At 38.3% G+C, this 22,701-nt stretch overlaps 1 protein-coding gene across 1 annotated transcript in view; it reads right to left on the reverse strand.

Annotated features, from left to right (window-relative positions):
• LOC310649283 (prostatic acid phosphatase-like) overlaps nt 1-22,701 on the reverse strand; it is a gene marked incomplete at both ends in the record, with an annotated part of 29,541 nt that overhangs the window by 6,517 nt on the left and 323 nt on the right. Inside the window, 6 exons of the mRNA XM_083377584.1 lie at nt 4,004-4,136; nt 7,416-7,520; nt 9,445-9,543; nt 10,593-10,745; nt 11,422-11,508; nt 15,074-15,169. Of these exons, the coding sequence (XP_083233710.1) occupies nt 4,004-4,136; nt 7,416-7,520; nt 9,445-9,543; nt 10,593-10,745; nt 11,422-11,508; nt 15,074-15,169 (673 nt within the window). The remainder of the gene's footprint in view (nt 1-4,003; nt 4,137-7,415; nt 7,521-9,444; nt 9,544-10,592; nt 10,746-11,421; nt 11,509-15,073; nt 15,170-22,701) is intronic.

A 22,701-nucleotide genomic window follows, 5' to 3' on the forward strand; every position in this document is an offset into this window, starting at 1 on the left:
GTGGAATAAAAAAGAAATGGATTAATTTCAAATCCTGTAAATCTCATCCTTTAAACTAACAAACCATTGCCATCTGGCCCATTTTATTGAAGAGGATGTGGCATATATTAACACCCAATAATCCTCCATGTTTACATACTTTAATGCAAGGGTCCTTCATACATTTATAGAGGGGACCGTATTCAGGAGTGAAAGGGGGCACTGCCTACATACAAAATTGCAGTATTTTCTTTCTGCAATCTATGTTCTTCTGAATTTTGAAGATGAAGGGAAACCTGCATTCCAATGCTTCTAGTCAATTTTTACTAAATCTTCAAACTTCCATTTTTGGATATAGTTCAGAAAGTAGTCAGAGATTATAGCTCCACAGGGCCCTGAAAGAAGTAGACTATCTGAGGTCCAATTAAGTTAAATTTCAATCCAAGTTATATACATAGAGAGCATTGATTGCTTCTGCTGATATCCTTTGGAAGAACTGGAATGTGGGTGGTATTGCTAGCTTTTCCTTGAATTTCCAGAAATTTTTGATATTATCAATTATTGTAGCCTTCTAGATGGCTCTGAGGTTTGGAACTGGGAACCACAGACGTTCTCATTTCTCCACAGCTGCTTCTAGTCAGTGATGATGATGATAACTTTATTGTCACTTTGAATGTACACCAATCGGCATACATCAAAATGAAATTTCGTTGCATACAGCTCTCAAAGGGTCACCACCTCCGATATATACTCCTTGTTCGTGGCCCGCTCAAATTTCACATTGTCCATTTTAGTCTCTAGGGAGTGAACGATGGCAAACAGGACAGATGGAAATGGGGCTCCATGTGGATTAGCCCTCAATTAGCATAGAGAGGTTCACCCTGAAGTTCCTGTTTTGTGAAATCTCTGAATGCTTTTCATCTCGCCCATCCCTTTCAACACCTACATGAATCAGTACACTAGGTAAGATCATCTGTTGACATGAAGTCAGGCATAATCAGTACACTGATGATATTTAGCTTTATATCTCAATCCCTGCTTGATCATAAATGCTGTTGAGTCTTAGCTGTTAGTCTGGATAGGCAAGCTTAAAGTGAAGTTGAACCCTAACAAGATTGAATAGCTGTGGGTGCATTTTCTTCAGTATTATTTTGTCTTTGATTTTGAATGAGGTAACATTTTCCCACACAGAAGTAGTATAGAATTTGGACTTCTCCTGGATTCTAATTCCTGCATGAACCATAGATAGCAGCTTTGTCCAGGAAGGTCTTTGCAGAAACTCATTTAGTGTTCCAGTTGTGCTGTTTTCTGGACTAGGAGTTCTTTCTCATGGTCATTTGTGCCTGGTCACCTTGGGTGCAGATTATATTGCAAGGCATTAAATGGAACTTCTCTTAAAGACTACTTGGAAACTTCAGCTGGTCTAGAATACAATGGCATAAATAGTTGCAAGCATACCCTGAAATGGCCATGTAGCACTTTTGTTATGTGATCTTCATTGGCTACCAGTGAACTTCTGATTGCTTCTGGGATATTCAGCAAATTCAAGGTGCTGATGATATTAGAAACTCTTTTATGGTACAGCACCTGGCTATCTGACAATCTAGCTGTTTCCCCCTTTTATATTTACTTTTGTTTCCCCCCCCCTTTATATTACCTGGAGTCAGTCTTGAAATGAGAGAGAGGAAGGAAGGAAGGAAGGAAGGAAGGAAGGAAGGAAGGAAGGAAGGAAGGAAGGAAGGAAGGAAGGAAGGAAGGAGGTTTTCATTTGGCAATTACAAAGGTGGCTGACTTCCTTTTCTTTCACTTTTTTATTTTGTTGCAGTTGATAGCAAATAATATGATAGGAAATTTTTTAAAATCAACAAGAATAGTAGCCCTATTTGTCTTACTTCTTTCACATTGCATCTGTTTGATACACTGCAATATTAATTAATTTACTGGAGTTATTTAGCTGCCTAGTTCATATGAGGATTCCAAGGGGCTCACAACAATCTGCAAAAAAAAATAATATTTAAAAGTTTCCCTCAGGAACCAGGCCAATCATCCTTGCAGCTCAACGCCTATTCTTATCCAATACTTGGGGAAAAGTCAAGCCTTCATGGCCTTCTGGCTAAAAGGGCAGGGATTCCTTGGATCTCAGGTGAGAACCCATTCCAAAGGGCGGGGGTGGCCACCAAGAAAGCATGCTTCTGAGGTCCCATTGCTTGTTAAATGGCAACATTTAAGTGAGGGGAACAGGAAGGCACCTTCCTATCTAACCTAGTAGGACAGGTAAGGAGAGGTAGTCTTGCAAGTAACTTGGCTCTGTGCCATGTAGGACTTTAAATGATATATAACCTATTGCATCCAGAATGCAACTGGAAGCCAGTGCAGCTCACGTAGCAGTAATGTGACTTGGATGACCTGTGGGTCAGCCAAACAGGACATGCTATTGCATTCTAGATCTATTGAAGCTTCCACATGGTTTTCAAGGACAGCCCCATGTAGACCCTGTTGAAAGAATCCAAATGGGAAGTCACTAAGGTATAGGTCATTGTGAACCTCTGGTTCAGAATGACTCTGAAATGATTTACCTGCTCTAGAAGTGACTTTGAAAGCCATTGGCAGGATTCAAAAGGTTTGGTTCGGAACAGGGCTTCTCGTTAACTGGGTTAATGTAATGTGCTAATCCATAAAATGATACTACACTTATGTGCCATAAACAAAACCCCAATGAGTTATGGTTTGTAAACCATAGCTTGCAGCTGAATGTGATATTGTCAAAATTTATTAAACCATGGTTAAGCAAACTGAATTATGAATATGATTTCTAACCATGGTTTACGATTTGGCATTAAAAGTGAACCAGCCCATTTTATCTTATTAATTAACCAGAGTTAAATGTACTAAGGTTAAATGTCAGTTGTCAAGTCCCAAGCTAAGTTTTTCATAATTGAAAAGCTGTTTATTAAAGCACCTACTTTTTGCAGCATGAGAAAAGAGGCAGGAGGTAGAATAAAGCTACTTAAAATTAACAATTTTTTTCTTAATATTTGCATTTCATCAAATTTAAAATATTCTATTGTTTGAACAAAATTTTTGAAACAATGGGCCTCTGAAGGATGGGGGCAAGGGAAGGCGCTTAATACATATCATAATGCCATCACACAAATGATGTAAATTTATGTACTTGCATTAGAAGTCGTAGTATAACATGGAATTGTATTATTTGCACTTTTGTGACTTGTGTTGTCATGATGCTCATATCATTTTGACATCATCATGGCTTATAACAGATCTTACATTTGAACCAAATGCCTATAGTTAGAAACATTTTTGTCTGTTCAGCTGCTTTCAAGAGTTATTTGGAAAGCATACTGTGGTGTTGGCATCTTAGAAGCTTCAAGAACTTATATCGTTCATCCATAATAGTGAATGGTAAGGGACAGCTCCAATATCCATTACAATGAAGTAAGGTAAAGGTAAAGGTAAAGGTTCCCCCGCACATGCGTGCTAGTCGTTTCCGACTCTAGGGGCCGGTGCTCATCTCCGTTTCAAAGCCGAAGAGCCAACGCTTGTCCGAGGACGTCTCCATGGTCATGTGGCCGGCATGACTAGATGCCAAAGGCGCACGGAATGCTGTTACCTTCCCACCGTAGTGGTCCCTATTTTTCTACTTGCCTTTTTACGTGCTTTCAAACTGCTAGGTTGGCAGAAGATGGGACGAGTAACAGGCGCTCACTCTGCTACGCGGCACTCGGGATTCGACCCACCAACCTGCCGACCTTCAGATCGACAAGCTCAGCGTCCTAACCCACTGAGCCACTGCGTCCCTTTTACAATGAAGTAGCAGAGCTCAAATAACTGTGAAAACAAACTTGGTTCATAATTCTATCAATTAAAATCCTTCCTTGATGACTGCCCTTTATTGATTAAACCACCAGCTGTTGATTAAGGGATCAAAACTAAATAGAACATCAATCCAAGTGTTTTGTGGTTCATTTCAGCAAGAATACATGATATAAAAATATGTATTTGTTACCTCCTTGAAGCCGTGCTTTTTCTTTTCTCTTGTAAATACCAAACAATGATGATAAGGATAATTCAGTAAGCTCTGTCAACTTTGTCATTACATCTTCAGTTGCCCATTCAGGTAATGTATAATTGTGAATAGACTGCAATTTTAAAAAGTATCATATTAAGTCCTTTGTCTGTTAAACACTTTGGATGTTTGGTTTGGTTCCCTTCGCCTTAATCTTTAGCAGTTGTTCAAATATGTACCAAACATAAATAGGTTTGCACATCACACAAAACTATGATTAAGTTAATCATGGTTTAACAAGTTACAAATGGCTTGGCTTGTGTAATAGCATGTTAAATTATAAACTATAGTTTTTTTAAAAAAATTGCTGGATATTGCACTGCAACACTTTGTCAAACAAACCAAACCACACTTTAGTGTAATGTGTTAATAGACCAGTATCAGGATCAATCTCATATTTAGAAGGAACCTGCAGTGTATGCCTCCCAGCATACACAAAGGACAGCACAGCAGGAGGCTGATGGTGCAGATCAGCAGAGGGGCTGGACAGCTCCAGGTGATAACTGCTCACTCAGGATAAGCCTAATGACTTAAGCTGTTGGCAGCCCCAGGCATGGTCAGCCTGGTGGGAAGCCAGGATCTACACCCATTGTCACCTGCACTGGCAGGAAGCCCAGGTTTGAACTGATTGGATGCCATCCACCTGGGCAGGTACAAATAGACGCCAGGCTTCCCTGTTTCCCCAGTTCGTTCTGTTCAGAATAAACTCATCTTCACCCCAGCTCTGTGTCCGTCTCTATGTGAAGCACGCGACTTTACAGAACCCCAGTTATTTACAGGTTGTCCTTGATTTACAACAATTCATTTAGTGACTGTTCGAACTTGCAATGGTATTGAAAATGAGTCATAATCATTTTTCACATGACTATTGCAGCATCCTCATGGTCACAGGTTCAAAATTCAGATTCTTGGCAACTGATTCCAATTTATGACAGTTACATGGCAAAGCCAGATTCACTTAACAACCATGTTACTAATTTAACAACTGCAGGTCATAAAAGGGGGCAGTACTCACTTAGCAACTGTCTCGCTTATCATGAAAAAGTTTGGGCTCAGTTGTGATTGTAATTTGAAGATTATCTATATTCTGCAGTCTAAAACAGAACAGGATGTTTCTGCAATTAGTATATCCCATGGTAATTCCAGCTAAAATCTGAAATGCTCTTTTATTTAGCCAAAAAACATGTTTGCCTGGTTTTCACAGATAACATTGTCATCTGATCATTTTTTAAATTTCCCCTGTCCTCTAGCTCTGGAATTTGTTTTCTATTTTTTGGCAGAATAGGAAATTCTAGACTTTGTTTCATTCAGTAACTTCACTCACTAAACAAACTGTAGCTTTTGCAAATTAAATTATTAACAGATATCCTATCTTTGGCAATGGGGCTTGGTGAAGTCTTTTTCCTTTCCAACGTTAATTTTTAGGCAATAGGAATTATAGGCAATAAACATCATTGCATAAAATAGGCAAAATACAGAAGCTTCATGCACAACAGAGTCAGATTAAATGGAGGAACCAGAAGAGTAATCAGAAAATCCTTTTGATATTCAGTGAGACATTTCTCATTCTATTCAGGATACACTGGTATAATTGATGAAACTTTTTCCCCAGTTGTAATACTATTGTATGATTAATTGTATGAGTGAGCATTTGAGAATCTCTGCTTCTTTCTTGTCACAATTAGAAAATTATGATCTTAATGCAGAATAAGCAACTATGATTCATGGTACTTTTGCTGGACACTAGAATTGCAAATCTGAGTTTTATATTAAGCAAGGAACTCTCATTTGCTCCTGGTGGCATGACAGGAATTAAAGAGCTCTATGAGCCCATCAGTACTAATTCTTATAGTGCTAAGCCATGATTTGGTATTTAATCAGTACTTCTTCCCTGTGTTCATATCACAATGATCATATTTCATGAATTATATAATAATGCAAGAATAATATAGCAAATGTAATAATAAGATAATGATGAAAGGAGACATTCTGGTTTATAAACTTTGGCTTATGGTTTACCATTATAAAAGATCTATCTCAGGGCTTTTCAACCAGTGGTACGGGTACCACCTGTGGTACATCATCACCTGGCAGGTGGTACGCGACCATCCTAGAAAAGTGGTAGTGGGGGAGGGGAATGAGCTAAACCGGTGGCAGCACCACACAAGCCTGAGTGAGAGATGGCTGGAGCTGCAGGGCTGTCAGGGCTCAGTGGAAGCACCAGGATCAGGTCCGCATTCCAGCTGATCGGTGCTTCTTTGGGGCTGTCAGGGCTTAGCGGAAGTGCCAGGATCAGCGCCAGGCTCCAGCTGGAGCTCAGCACTGATCCTGGCGCTTCTGCTGAGCCCAGAAGAAGTGCCGATCAGCTGGAATGTTGCAGCATCTCCAGGGTCTTGTGATTTACATTCAGATGCTTGGCAACTGATTCATATTTATGATGGTCACACTGTCCCAGGGTCATGTGAAGTGACCAAAACCTGCTGCAACCACCCAGCAGGGGGGGAATAAAAACCAAGCACCCCCACCCCAAACCCCGCTGCCAATCCTCAACAGAAATGCTCACAATGAAAACCTCAGACAGGAGGAAGAGCGCCGCCGGGCAGGCAGGCAGGTGTTTTGCTCGATTGTGGCTTGGGGGGCACTTTTTTCAGTGCCATTGTAACTTCGAACAGTCACTAAGCGAACTGTTGTAAGTCAAGGACTACCTGTACTTTATCACTTTTTTCCTCTTTTTTTTTGGTCATCAAGTTTTTGATACCTTGCTAGGCGACTGGTGGTACTCGGATGTTGCCATATCCTAAAAATGGTACAATGGGTGAAAAGGTTGAAAAGCCCTGATCTATCTTACTAAACCTAAATTTCTCCTAAATCTATTTAATTTGTCTAATTGGTTCAAAGTTTTACATAGGTAAAATGTGTACATGTTATGACTACCTTTGCAAAAGTCTGTTGAATTGCCAAATAGATTTGAAGGCACTTGATTCAATTTGATATGTTAAAACAAGTAGGTAATTCAGTTTAATAGTGTTAGGCAATTTAATCCACTTTAATCAAAATCAAAACTCTGCTTGGCTGCATTGCTTAACTATTATCTTTCATCCTGCTGATCCATTCAGGCAAACAGGGTAATGAACTGCAGTTAATACCTACCTTTCCAATCTATTTTCTCAAATAAAATAATTGTTATGCTCTTATACTTCATCAGAATATTCCATGATTTCCTAATCCACTATGCTTGATCTTACCACTGCTTCCTATATACATTTAGACATTATTCAATAATTGAAAAAATAGTTCTACCTTTTGAAACAGCATAAGCAAGTAATTGCAATATTAATTTATTAAAAAATACCTCACAAAATAGTGTATCTTGTACATGCCAGATTTTAAAATTCATGGGATATTTGAGAACCGAAGCATTATAACCTGAATAGTAAGCCATTGTTTTGATGAATTCCTGAAAAGAGATGAGAACAGCATCCTTAAAAGGTAAAGCAGCACACCAAGATATATGCTCATGCAGGTTGTAACATGATATACAGGACTACAGCAGGATTGTATACAAGTATGTTCAAATCAGGTTATAGTCCTTGGAACTAAATAAGCTAATCACCTGCAGGGCTGAAATTGTATATTCTCTAAAACAGTCATTTCCAACAATGCCTTTCAGCTGAGCTGAACTTCAACTCCCATACTTAGCTAAAAGCAAGTCAAATTTGGAATTACGGTATGCGACTGCAGGGCTAAGGTATCTGGGTGGCATTAGGTTGGAAAAACCTGCTGTAGTCCAGCATTATTGCTTAGGTTAATTGTTAAAAGTTGAGATATGAATAATCATTGCATTCCTCTTTCTGTCTTCTTTTCTAAGCAATGTTTAAAGCGTTATTTAAGAACCTAACCAGTTCTGAATCCATCAATTGTAATTTTCTGTTTCAGACAATTGATACTTTTGAATTTTGGGCATGAAAGCAAAGATTGGTATAGCATATATAAATTTCCAATAAAATATTTTCTATTAGTCATTTTTAGTGACCTATTGGAGAGCTAATGAAAATATCTATCCAATGATAGCCCCTTTTTGGCCAATCAGATAGTTGGATGCATTACATTTGATTTATACTTTAATATATAAAGTAAGATATAATATGTTGGGGTGATGCAGTATTTCAGATCCAAAGACAAAAGGGTACTTTGGAGCAGGCATTGGCACTACCTTGACTCAATGCTTATTTTCCTGGGAATATGCAACTACCAGACAACCCCAAGAAAACACATAGAAAGTGCCAACAGTGTGCATCTCTGCTTTATAGTATTTTTTCAGCTTCTTGTGACCCAAAATGCTGGTCATCCTTTAGTAGGTCAATGTCAGGGAATTATTTTTCTCTCTTTCTTAAACTTAAGTGTTAAGTTTAAGTAACAGGATACAGCATTATAATGGAGCATTTTCTCCATGTGTGCATGTTTGCGAATACATACTATTGAATTAGCACAATCATTATTGGTCCTCTTCTATACAATACATGCTCAGTAAATTTAACACATCTCAGGCTTCTAGTGAAATTCAGGCAAAAAAGTCCCTTGTTTTTTTCTGAAAATGAAGAAAGCACTTCATCCACAGATGGCACTGAAAGAGACAATCCTCTTTCAGTACACTTATCCCATACAGTAATGATAAAGGTAAAGGTAAAGGTTCCCCTGCACATGTGTGCTAGTCGTTTCCAACTCTAGGGGCTGGTGCTCATCTCTGTTTCAAAGCCGAAGACCCAGCATTTGTCCGAGGACGTCTCCGTGGTCATGTGGCCAGCATGACTAGACGCCAAAGGCGCACGGAACGCTGTTACCTTCCCACCGGAGTGGTCCCTAATTTTCTACTTGCATTTTTACGTGCTTTCGAACTGCTAGGTTGGCAGAAGATGGGACGAGTAACAGGCGCTCACTCTGCTACGCGGCACTCGGGATTCGACCCGCCAAACTGCCAACCTTCTGATCGACAAGCTCAGCGTCCTAACCCACTGAGCCACCGCGTCCCTTACAGTAATGATAATTATCAGTAATAAAGACTGCATTTTTTGCTTGCTTACTATAAGCACCAATACCTTTTTGTTTGATCCTACCAGGTGTGAGAATGACGAGTCACTCAGGGTGGGAACAAAATATAGAAAAACTACTTAAGCATCTTTCCTTTACCCAATGCCTTCCAGATGTGTTTCAACAATAGTGCCCAGGATGCCCATTCTGTATGGGAAACATACTTGATAGATGCCCTATTGGAAAATGTTAAGCAACCTAACTTGCATTGTAACATTCTTCTTTTAGTTGTAAGTAATACTTCTACAAGTATTATTTTAAGACAACCTTCATCCTTGTAACTTTTTTGTTACCTCATATGGTTTAATTTTTTCCTGGAATTCACCTGATCCTACAGTTTTTTTCAAAAGCTCTATGTAGCGTGGACATTGAAAAATTGGATAGCGTAGTTTCTGAAATAAAAATAAAACAATGAGACGGTAATATGCTGCAACTATTTTTTTCTTCATTCTTAAGATTTTTCTTGATAATTCTTTACACCAGGTTCAGACCTTGCTTCTTTACCAATGCTTTATTGAAAATAAAGAGGCAGTCACTAAACAGCTATTATAATCAGTATAATAGTTCAATGCATGTTTCTAGTGCATGTGAATATAACTGTAGATACTTTAAATAGATTGCACTGCATTGCTGACTATATTACATAAAAATATCAAGTTATAGTTCAAACAAAGACAGAGCATGATTAGGCAATTATAATTTTCTGAGTTGTTTTTAACGAAAAACTAAAATGTTCAGTAACAAGAAGCAGACTACAGTAGTTAAGAACAACATGCAAATAAAACTTCTTACACAGCAATGATTTTGGAGACTTATAGACATAGGCTAATTTCCCCCTCTGCAGTTAATATCCAGATTTAAAATTTTAAATTCCAGTTCTATACTCAAAGCATACTGTAAGAAGTATAAAAATGCATATTGAATGGTAAATATATTTAGAAATAAATACTTTGATATTTCAAATATTTATTAATGTTTTCCTATGTTAAAATGCATAGGATTTTATTTAAAATGTCAATGCATATTTAATTATTTTGATATAATGCAGGAATGGAACAGAATATATTTATGAATGGAGACATGCCCAAGATCTGGCTATTTTACACTCAGATATTTAAATATTTAGTAGATCAAATAATATGACCGGGCAAAGGAATTCCTGTGCTACTGGTAGTAGACAACTCGTCCTTTTGTCTTGGCATAAGGAGCTTGAAATCCACCTCCAACTTTTCAAGCCCAATAATGAAACCAATATCTAGAGTGTTGCAGACTGTAGATAAACTTGGAAAGAGGGCTTGTAACTGTCTACTGTTTACTAGGACAACTTTGAATTTGTTATAAACCTCATTTGTTTGGAGAGATGAGCGTGTTAAATTGAAAATGTCTGCATGATAGAAAAACCTAAAAACCAGGAAGAACACTTTGTATTACTGATACTCACTGGACTGCTTGCCTTTGGGACGACATGTACTGGAACTGGTTGCCACAGGAGTTCAGGATTCCAAATTTGATCATCAGTAGGAGGGAACAGACCAGCAAGATTTACTTGGGCGCTCAATATGGTTCGATCAATTTCAGTGCTTTGGATTAAGATCTAAGAGAAATAAAAGATCATTGTGTCTCAGCTACTTAGTGTTTTTTCCCCCTGAATTTTTCCGGCCCAGCTATAGAAAAGAAAGTTCAGCCTGAGGTAGTGTAGTGTAGTGAAGTGGAGAACAACCTGTGGAAACAGAGTTTTAATGTGCATACTTTAATGAGAGGCACTTGGTATTTCTTCCACTGAGTGTACTTGTTTATATGTACAATGACTTTTTGTGAATCTGTTCTTGAAGCTTCCATGAAAGATGAAGCGAGTTGAGACCTCCGTTAAAAATGTCTGAATATTAATGTGATATTTCTTAAAATTTTGAATGAAGACTGAGGAAGCCCAAATTCAAATCTACTCTCATTCATAGAAGTGTACGAATGATTTTGGGCCTCTCAGCCCAACTTTTCCTAACATGTTGCTGTTAAGGGAAAAATTGGATGATGTCTTAATCTCTCCTGGAGACAGAAATCTGACAAACAAGCAGACAGGTATATTAAATAGATAAAATATCCATAAAATTACATTTATTCATCCGCAATTCCTGTAAATTGCTGGCTCTCTGAGGCTATGTCTGTAGGTGTGATAAATATTATACAGGAAACATGTATAATTTATCTGTGGGTATGAAAATTCTGAATCTTTGATGTTTTGAACTATATATTTTCTATGTTTTTGTACTCACCTCCTCTCTTTTGTAACTGGCACTCAGAAAATCTGAATATCTCTTCTTTATATATTGTCCAAGCTTATACTGCTGCTGCATTCCAATCTATGGAAAAACAATAAAGCCATGAGTTACTTAAAAAGAAAAATCCAATCATATTGCACTTTCCAGTTTGCATGAAGAACTAAGTAATAGACATATCTTAAGGTTTTACTGGTAATCCTTGATTTATGACTACAACTGAGGCCATAATTGTTAAGTGAAACAGTTGTTAAGTGAGTTTTGCCCCATTTTACGACATTTCTTGCCACATTTGTTAAGTAAATCACTGCAGTTGTTAAATTACCAACAAGATTGTTAAGTGAATATGGCTTACCCATTGACTTTGCTTGTGAAAAGATCACAAAGGTGATCCCAATGCAACCATCAAATTTGATCACATGACCAGGGGCTGTTGTAATGGTCATAAGTGTGGAAAAAGGTCATAAGTCACTCTTTATTGCCATAGTAATTTCAAATGGTCACTAAATAAAATGTAATTTATAGGGCTCCTTAAAGCAACTCAGCCTTGTAATATTGATACAACAGTTTACCAAGATAATAATATGACTCTTAATTAATCTCTGGATAATTCATTAAAGTTGGATTTTTTACAAGTTGATAAAAAATCAGTGGCATGTATCCTTTATCTGAAGGTACCTCCTCCAGGAATATACCAATGATTATTTAAAACTAGTCTGGTCACATAGTCATAATTTCGCCAAAGTGATATATTTCAGTTTTCAGATTTTATTTCAGACCACAGTATTCAAAACAAAAGTCTTCTACTAGGAAAGTAAGTTCTTTATATGACCCCTTTCCACAAATTACGGCTGGTTTGTAACTGGTCCTGTTTTGATTGGTTTGTTGTTGTTAGCTGCAAAGTCGTGTCCGACCCCTTGCAACCCTATGGACAACGTTCCTCCAGGCCTTCCTGTTCTCTACCATCTTCTGGAGTCCATTTAAGCTCACGCCTACTGCTTCAGTGACTCCATCCACCCACCTCATTCTCTGTCGTCCCCTTCTTCTATTGCCCTCAATCTTTCCCAGCATTAGGTTCTTTTCCAGTGAGTCCTTCCTTCTCATTAGGTGGCCAAAGTATTTGAGTTTTAGCTTCAGGAACTGGCCTTCTAAAGAGCAGTCAGGGTTGATCTCCTCTAGGACTGACCGGTTTGATCGCCTTGCAGTCCAAGGGACTTGCAGGAGTCTTCTCCAGCACCAGAGTTCAAAGGCCTCAATTCTTTGGCGCTCAGCCTTTTTTATGGACCAGCTTTCACAGCCATACATTGCAACTGGGAAGACCATAGCCTTGACTATACGCACTTTTGTTGACAGGGTGATGTCTCTGCTTTTTAGTGTGCTCTCTAGATTTGCCATGGCTTTCCTTCCCAGGAGCAAGTGTCTTTTAATTTCTTGGCTACAGCCTCCATATGTGGTGATCTTGGAGCCCAGGAAAATAAAATCTGTCACTACCTCCATTTCTTCCCCATCTATTTGCCAGGAATTGAGAGGGCCGGATGCCATGATCTTGGTTTTCTTAATGTTATGTTTCAACCCAACTTTTGCACTCTCCTTCTTCACCTGCAACAAGAGGCTCTTTAGTTCTTCTTCACTTTCTGCCATTAGAGTGGTATCATCTGCATATCTTAGGTTGTTGATATTTCTTCCAGCAATCTTAATTCCAACTTTTGATTCATCTAGCCCTGCCTTTCTCATGATGTGCTCTGCATATAAGTTAAATAGACAGGGCGACAGTATACAGCCTTGCCAGACTCCTTTCCCAATTTTGAATCAATCAGTGGTTCCATGTCCAGTTCTCACTGTTGCTTCTTGGCCCACATATAGGTTTCTCAAGAGACAAATAAGATGGTCTGGTATGTCCATCTCTTTAAGAACTTGCCACAGTTTGTTATGATCTACACAATCAAAGGCTTCAGCTGGTGCAGAATGCGGCTGCACGGGTAGTGATGGGAGCTCCCCGATACTCCCGTATAACACCTCTGCTCCATGAGCTGCATTGGTTACCGGTTGCCCTCCGGGTGAGATTTAAGGTGCTGGTACTTACCTTTAAAGCCCTACATGGCTTAGGCCCGGGATACTTGCAGGACCATCTGCTACTGGGAACGAATTCCCATCGCCCAGTACGCTCACACAGAGAAGGCCTCCTCAGGGTACCGTCGGCTAGACAATGTCGGCTGGCGACCCCCAGGGGGAGGGCCTTCTCTGTGGGAGCGCCAGTCCTATGGAATCAGCTCCCCCCTGAGCTTCAGATGGCCCAAGATCTCCGGTCCTTTCGCCGCGGCCTCAAAACACTCCTTTTCCACCTGGCTGACCTGGACTGACAGGCATTTTAATTACATTTACAATTTTTAATTTATTTTTAATTTTTAATTTTAATTTATTGCACAGATGATTTTAATTTTATTTTTATCTTAATTTCTGTACTTATTATATGTTATTGTTGTTAGCCGCCCTGAGTCCTTCGGGAGATAGGGCGGGATATAAATCCCATTAATAAATAAAATAAAAATAGTCAATGAAGCAGAAGTAGATGTTTTTCTGGAACTCCCTAGCTTTCTCCATGATCCAGCGTATGTTGGCAATTTGATCTCTAGTTCCTCTGCCTCTTCAAAATCCTGCCTGTACTTCTGGTAGGGAAAACATTGTGCTTTACAATGCTTATTAAAATTCAGAATTAGAAATTCCATGGGGAAGTGGGAGGAGGAATGCCTTTCAAGAGATTCCATCATCAAAAAATTTTGGAAAATGCTGATCTAGCCATGTCTTAAAGCATCATTAATACTTTTAAAGATGCTCACCAATTCCTCTGTAACATCTTGAGTATCATCTGACCTGTGTGGTTCATTATCTGGCACTATATCATCAATCATTTTGTATTTTATCCATGTAGTTTTCTTGGTAAAAATACAGGAATCATTTAGCATTGCCTTCTCCTGCACAGTATAAATTATCCAAAGTGATCATCTGCCTCTGCCATCTTCCTAGATCAGGGATCCTCAACCTTGGCAACTTTAAGACTTGTGGACTTCAACTCCCAGAATTCCCCAGTCAGCAAAGCTGGCTGAGCAGTTCTGGGAGTCAAAGGCCACAAGACTTAAAGTTGCCAAGATTGAGGACCCCTGTCCTAGATCACACAGAAGCCTGCTTGTTGTAGCTGGGCAGGTGAGATGACAGAAAGATGGATGGACAGAGAACAGATAGATGGGTGGAGAGACAGAAGGACAGATTATTTTTTTATGGAATTAGGCTGTATTGTTTAGGCCAAGAATCCTAATTCTTTTTTCTTCAATGATTAAAAAGGTTAGATTTTGGGCTAATTCTTTACACCATGCTTTTCATTAACCTGAGATTAAATTTTGAAAATATGAATTTATGTTATAAGAAAATCCCCTCTCTGAATTATGTACTAGTTCTTTTCACTTGGAACAAACTGTTACAGAAAAGGGGTTATAAGGCTGAGTAGGGATTATAAGAGTTATATCATATAAAAATACAGTACTGGAGAAGGTTTTGTGCTATTACATGTCAATAAATGAAAGTTAATTATAGATCACATCCCATTATTACATGTATTGTTTATTGTTTTTACTATTATAGAAAACCAACAAACCTTAGTCAGTTGCCCAAATCCCTGTGGCCATTCACTTTCACTGTGTAAACCATTGGGATAGTTTTCAATAGGACTTCTGTCTCCATGTCGATAGATCTAGGAAGAAATATTATAAGACTGTATCACCTTTTTTCATTATAAGCCTTTTGATATATTTTTAATTCACACACACACACACACACACACACACACACACAGAGAGAGAGAGAGAGAGAGAGAGAGAGAGAGAGAGAGAGAGAGAGAGAGAGAGAGAGAGAGAGAGAGTTTAAGCCTATTAAGGGTTGGAAAAATTTCCAGAAGCCAGGCTCTGTAGACTTTCCCCACCTTGTTTTAGATTAACATAATGTCAATGTTATTTTATGTTACATTAACCTATTATAAATAAGCATAAACATTAGCAAGTATTATGGGCCCAAATAGCAAAGGAAAGCTCAAGACCATATTGGTTGGAAACATGCAGAACAGGCCTTCATCCTGCAGTGAATAGGCAATGGCTAGGATGATGATGATGAATATAAATGATAAAAGAATATGAAGTAACATTTAAACAAGCATGCATATGAAACTTATTAAATATCACTCATAAGTAACAATATATATGTAAGAAAAATGCCTGACAAATATCAAAATAATTTTAGAATCTTTCACTATGGAATCTATAATCTATATATCCTTTCTTACAGTAGGAATTTTTAACTGCTTATATATTAAAATACTTTAACTATTTTATATTCTAGATCCTAGGATATATTATTACTGAAACAATTCTAGTATTATGGTTGGTCATACAATCAGCTAAATGTTTATACTGGATTTAAATTTTTTTTCTACCTATAAGTCCTTCCCAAGAACCTGAGATAAAGATATTGTTTAATTGTATTAAAGGTATTATCACAGGATATAAGCTATTTCAAGTAAAGTGCCTTTTCAACCAAACATCTGAACATCATTGACATTGACAAACTAACCACTGATCAATTGCAAAATGCAGATTTACTTTATTTATTTACATTATTACTTATTATTTTAAAACCATATAAGTAGTGATTGTATACCAATAAAAATACATTAATCTGCATTTAGTAATACCCAAAAGTTACTGGCTCTTTGTTGAAGCATTTCTGAAAAGGCAACAAAGGTAAGTTATATCCTACTGCTAAAATTATTTTAACTGTAAGGTTGTCTTCACCCAAAATAATGGATATTAAACCTGGTTAACAAAATGTAGTATTTGCATTCATATTTTGTTATGTCCAAATTAATAACCATATTATGGCTTTCAAACATGGCCTAGTTCAAACATTGTGCTAAAGCAATGATTATGGTTCCATAAAACACTGAACTACAAACTATCCAACTCCGGTTTTTAATCTACAGTGTTGTGCAAAACACATTAATCTTTTAATGTTTTTTCTGAAGAAGTATTCATTGAAAATAAACAACCTGAAGAAGTATTCATTGCATAATAAACAACCTTATATTAGTTGTATTAAAGATTATAATTATTAATACAAAGGAAATATACATATACGTACATAAACACACACACACACACACACACACACATATATATGAAATCATTAAAAATAAAAATGATGAACTCTGGGATATAAGGGAAAATTCTTCTTTATTGCTGAGTTTTCGTCAACAAGCTGTTGACATCATCAGAGCAAGGGCTGAATGATATCTGCTCCCTTCCACAGCAGAATCAAGCCTGCGACGACTGCATGCGAGGGAACGAGACGACCTCCTTGACTCTACTTCGAACGAAGATCTGTCAGCCAGCGCATGACTACATTTGGCGCGATGAGATTTACGCACCTAACAGCTGATATGTGCCAAGCAGCTGCTAGGCACGACTTTTAAAAATCAACCAGAGACCGGCCTTTTCCAACAAAGCCAGAACCACTGTGATTATAAACGAGCGAGCTTGTCACGAATAGACCACACCCACATTCCACAATTTGACCATTATAACTGCCATATAAGTGTATGTACTGATTACCTTAGCATTCAGCCCTTGCTCTGATTTTGTCAAGAGCTTGTTGACGAAAGCTCGGCAATAAAGAAGAATTTTCTCTTATATCCTGGAGTTCATCATTTTTATTTTTACTGATTTCAAATGTCTACACCTAGGATTTCAGTTTTTAAATTTATTAAATATATATATAGAATAGAACAGAAATTGCAGAAAAAAATAAATAGAAATAAAAAGATACAGGCCTCAATTCTTTGGCGCTCAGCCTTTCTTATGGTCCAACTTATGGCTTGGGTCCGGGATATTTGAGGGAACACCTGCTGCCGGCATCAAGCTCCCTTCGTCCTGTGCGCTCCCACAGGGAGGGTCTCCTCAGGGTACCGCCGGTAAAAGATTGCCGGTGGACAATACCCAGGGGGAGGGCTTTCTCTGTGTGTGCGCCTGCACTTTGGAACCAGCTGCCTGTAGAGCTTAGGACTGCCCCTGACCTTCGCTCATTCCGCCGGGACCTGAAGACCTGACTCTTCGAGCTTTCTGGCCTGGACTGAGAGTATTAACTGGGGTTTTAATTGTATTTTTAATTGTAATTGGGTTATATTTCAAGGTTAGTGTAATTATTTTAATTGTTTTTAATTTTTGTAACTTGTTGCATTGTTTTAAAAAACCTTGTGAACTGCCCTGAGTCCTACGGGAGAAGGGCGGTATATAAGTTTAATAAAATAAATAAATAAATAAATATATGTAGAAAAGGTATATAAAGAAGTCATATTCTACCTACATCATGACAAGTATAAATAACTTTAGAACTTATTATTGTTTCTTAAAATACAACATATAATCTCTTTTTCCCCATATTCCATCTTTATAAAAAATTAATAAAGCTTGGTCATTTCAGTCCTAATGTCAGCAAAAGTTTGTTAAGGGTTACCATGTCTGGATAAAGAATCTATATTAATTAATAGATTTTATTCTATTCTTTTATCAGACCATTTTAATACTATAAATCATAATATGCAGTTGTAATCAGCTGGATGCTGACTAGCAATTATAAAAATCAGTATTTTTTCTCATTTTTTTCTTTTATACATAGAACTTGTCAGAAAACTATTTACCTGATACTAGTTTGACTACTTAATTAATTTTATGATAGATATTTGGTTAATTGAATTTCAACAATGTCATTAACCATTAATCAAGAACAAAGAACCAATTTGTTGTTCAAACAGTAGTGCTATCTGGTAAACTGCAGCTACTCTATGCTTTCATTTATGCTAACATCTCAGTAAGGAAGTTGGTACATATATGTTTAATTAAAGATGCAAAGAGGTTGGCTTTCAACACAAATAGCTCCTTAAGTTTTTAAGGAGCTCCTGCCAATTCTACCATCCTGCCTTTCTTGTATTACTAAAGTATTACTAAAGTATGTGCCACTATAGTCATGGTAACAAAACTTCACAATAAGAATCGTGTTTTTTGCATTCAGCATTTTCTGATGTAATGTTAAGCTGGATGTTATTATGTTAAAGACAGTAGAATATTTAACTGATTGTTTTAAGATAAGGATAAATAGACTTTGTTAACTTTCAGTCCTTCTATTCTACTACCATGTGAGTTTCTAAGATCACTGGTAGATAGAACAATTTAAAGATGATTGAAATGGTGATATCATTTTAGCTGGTCAATCTATATATTTAGATTTTGTTCTGTACACAACTGCACAGCCTCGTGATTGGCTAATCCAGCTGGCGGGAATTCCTGCACACTGGGTTGGGTGCCTGAGGCAAGGCGGGAGATTCCAGTTGGGTGATTGGCTAGCGTCTGGCGCTTGCCGGACATATAAGCAACACAGGGCCATGTGGGTTCAGTTCTACCACGTGCAGCTAGAATAAACAGTCTAAACCCTGAACCATCTCCATGTTATCTGTTGACCATCTGGACACAACAGATTTATCTTAAGATAAGGACAAGAGAGCTTTCAGAAAATCTTACAGCAGAAACTAGGGGTCCCCTTTTGTTATATTTCTTTGATTAGATCATTATTAGATCTTTAATGACTACACTTTACAGAAAGTGTTAATATAAAGATGATATATGTCTGTCTTTGTTTTTATAGGAGTATGTTATCTTTTTAATGTCTATACAGTATTGTAATTTTAAATGGTGCTGAACAACACTAACTGATTTTCTGGCACTAGAAGAATGAGATATAAATTTCTAGGTTAAAAAAAAACAGCCAGAAAGGAATTAGACTGCAGTTTTATAGACATGCCTTTGAGTAAGTCTCATAACATTCCATAGAAAATCGAACTACTAATTTGCAATAATTACTGTTATGGAAGAGTAACAAAAGATTTTTCCATAGTGCTGAGTTATTGAAAGCCTGGGACCCCAAATTCATCTTTGGGGCCCCAAGCGTCATTTTTAAAAGCACTCATTTTACAGAAACCTCTGTTTTTCAGCACAGTACACCCGCTGTTCTAAGCTGAACAACATTCTTTGTACACGTGCTATTTTAATGATGATAAGAAATATGTAACCAATCTGCTGTCTTGAATTTCCTGTATCATAAAAAAATGAAAATAGAATGCCAGGCTTGGTCAGGGCTCCTCCCAGCTCTTTTGTTTGCTAACAGGGAGCCCCTTTGGTTCTGATCAGATAAAGTGACAAATTTCTACTTTCCTCAGCCCTGCATTACTGATTGGCCCTCATGCCAGTAAATGAACCACAGGTTGATGCTTGGCCATCATTATGAGCCCATCACTATTTGTAAGTAGCATAAATGTCTTCAAGAATACACCAATGTATTTGTAATAAGTAGCATATGAATACAGTGTTTTTTGCCTATTAGTCTTGATGTTTTTCAATTTGGTATGTTTGTAAAGATTTTTCTAGCCCAGGATATACAGGTAGTCCTCGACATATGATCATAGTTGAGCCCAAAACTTCTGTTGCTAAGTGAAACATTTTGCCTCAGTTATTAAGTGAATCACCACAATTGATAAATTAGTAACACGGTTGTTAAGTGAATCTGGCTTCCCCATTGACTTTGCTTGTCAGAAAGTCCGCAAATGGTGATCACATGACCTTGGGACACAGCAACAGTCATAAATATAAACCAGTTGCCAAGCATCCAAATGTAAATCACATGACCATGGGAAAGCTGCAAAGGTCATAACTGAAAACAGTCATAAATCACATTTTACAGTGCTGTTGTAACTTTGAAGGGTCACTAAATGAACTGTTGCAAGTTGAGGGCTCCCTGTATATATGGTTACCCATCCACTCCCACCTATTGATGAGATTCCATAAAACTGAGGTTTGTCACACCACCAGTCTTTCAGCTTGCTAATTATTTCCAAGAACTTTAAACCCAATTTCTCCATATTGTTTTCATCATGTATAGATCAGATTGATATTTCAGTTTGATGTTAGCTGAGTTGCCACAGAAAGCATCTTGAATCATCACTGCATACTGAAGATCACCTTGTCGGTACTAGTTTTTCCTATTGCAAACAGGCCAATTTCCCCCAGAGCATTTATGGCTGGGCTAAATAGCAGCTTTCCCCTGTGCTTTCCTTTCTAGGTCTTTTCCTCTACACACAATCTATGCATTTGTGTAATTCTGTTTCCAAAACTTCTCTTCCAACAGGCTGCTAGTGAGTATTTGCAAGGTCTTTTAAAACAAACAAACAAACAAAATGGTTAACCAGACCATTCCACCTTTAACGATGGGGGGTGAGGTGTTACCCCCCATTGATAGGGCTCGCAACTTGGGCGTCCTCCTTGACTCCCGGCTCAATTTTGAAGACCATATAGGAGCCGTGACCAGGGGGGCTTTTGCCCAGGTTCGCCTGGTGCGCCAGTTGCGACCCTACCTGGACCGAGATGCCCTACGGACAGTCACTCATGCACTCGTGACCTCCCGTTTAGACTACTGCAACGCTCTCTACATGGGGCTGCCCTTGAGGACCACTCGGAGGCTTCAGCTGGTGCAGAATGCAGCCGCACGAGTTGTGATGGGGGTTTCCCGATACTCCCATGTAACACCTCTGCTCCGCGAGCTGCATTGGCTTCCAGTTGCCCTCCAGGTGAGATTCAAGATGCTGGTAATGACCTATAAAGCCCTAAATGGCTTGGGTCCGGGATATCTGAGGGAATACCTGCTGCCAGCATCAAGTTCCCTTCATCCAGTGCGCTCCCACAGAGAGAGTCTTCTCAGGGTGCTGCCGGTAAAAGATTGCCGGCGGGTAACGCCCAGGGGGAGGGCCTTCTCAGTGGGTGCTCCTGCCCTCTGGAACCAGCTGCCTGTGGAGTTGAGGACTGCCCCCAACCTCCGTTCATTCCGCCGGGACCTGAAGACCTGGCTCTTCGAGCTCTCTGGCCCAGGCTGAGAATTTTAATTTTAATTTTAATTGGGGTTTTTATTCTCTCAGGGACTATTATAATCTTTTTAATTGTTTTTAATTTTTGTATTTCTTGTTTTAATTCCCTGTTAACCGCCCTGAGTCCTTCGGGAAAGGGCGGTATACAAATCCAATTAAATAAAAATAAAATAAACAAACAATTAACAAATCAGCTATGAAGCTTCAGATGTTTTCTGTCCACCAAGAGTCAGATCTTGGTCTGCAGTTGGCATTCCAGCAATCACTAAGAATGTTGCATGGCAGCAAATCCTGTGACCATAGTGAACTACAGTTGTAGAATTAAATTCAAGGGCTTTCCTCATACCTTGCTTAAGTAAAATATGATCTAGGTAGGAGATATGACAAACAGCTTTCAATGGGGAAACACATAGAAACACAAGATGAATTCACTGGGATGAAAATTTCATCCATCAATGAAGAAGGATAGAAATAAAAGCAGGCTTTCAGCAGATGATGTGGAAACTGAGAGGTGGAGGTTTTTTTAGATTTATGTTAGTGCTGATTTGTAGACAACATTTCATTATTGCATGCATGCATCAGTAGTGGTAGGAGGCTGGCTCATATTTCATATACAGCAGTTGTTTGAACCATGGCTTGAGTGATGAGCTATAATCACCACATACAACAAAAATCACATACCTTGGTTTAGAAACCCAGTAACTGGAGTTATACACAAAGCTAAACCAAATCCAGGATGGAAGAAGTTATCTTGGGCATTAAATTTGTGATGCAGAAGCAAAGGCTAAGCATATTCCTAACATATACCTATCCAGCTACCAGTATTATTTATTTATTTAGAGGATCTATGTGGCTGTCTAACCCATATAAAGATTGTAAATGGTTCACAGTAATCCATAACCACAGAGATAAAATATTTTCCCCTCAGGAAAGTCTGGACCAAACTGTCTCCCAACTCCCCCCCCCAAACCACTGCTTGGGGAAAAAGTTAGGTCTTAATGGCCTTCCAGATCCAAATTTAATCCCTAAAAAGACAAGGATGTGAATTCCTTGGAACATAGCTAGTAGGCTATTCTAGGCTAGTGTGACCATCAATGACCCATCAAGTGACCCCATTTAAGGGAGGGAACATGGAGTGTGCCCACTTTACCTAGTAGGATGGGCATATACCCTCAGGATATCACAAATAACCTACCCCTGTGCCATATAGAGCTTTTAAAGTGATAACCAGCCCATTAAATTGCATTTGGAAAACCAATACTCTGGAT

This window comes from Vipera ursinii (assembly GCF_947247035.1).
Source record: "Vipera ursinii genome assembly, chromosome: Z".
NCBI classification, from domain to species: domain Eukaryota; kingdom Metazoa; phylum Chordata; class Lepidosauria; order Squamata; family Viperidae; genus Vipera; species Vipera ursinii.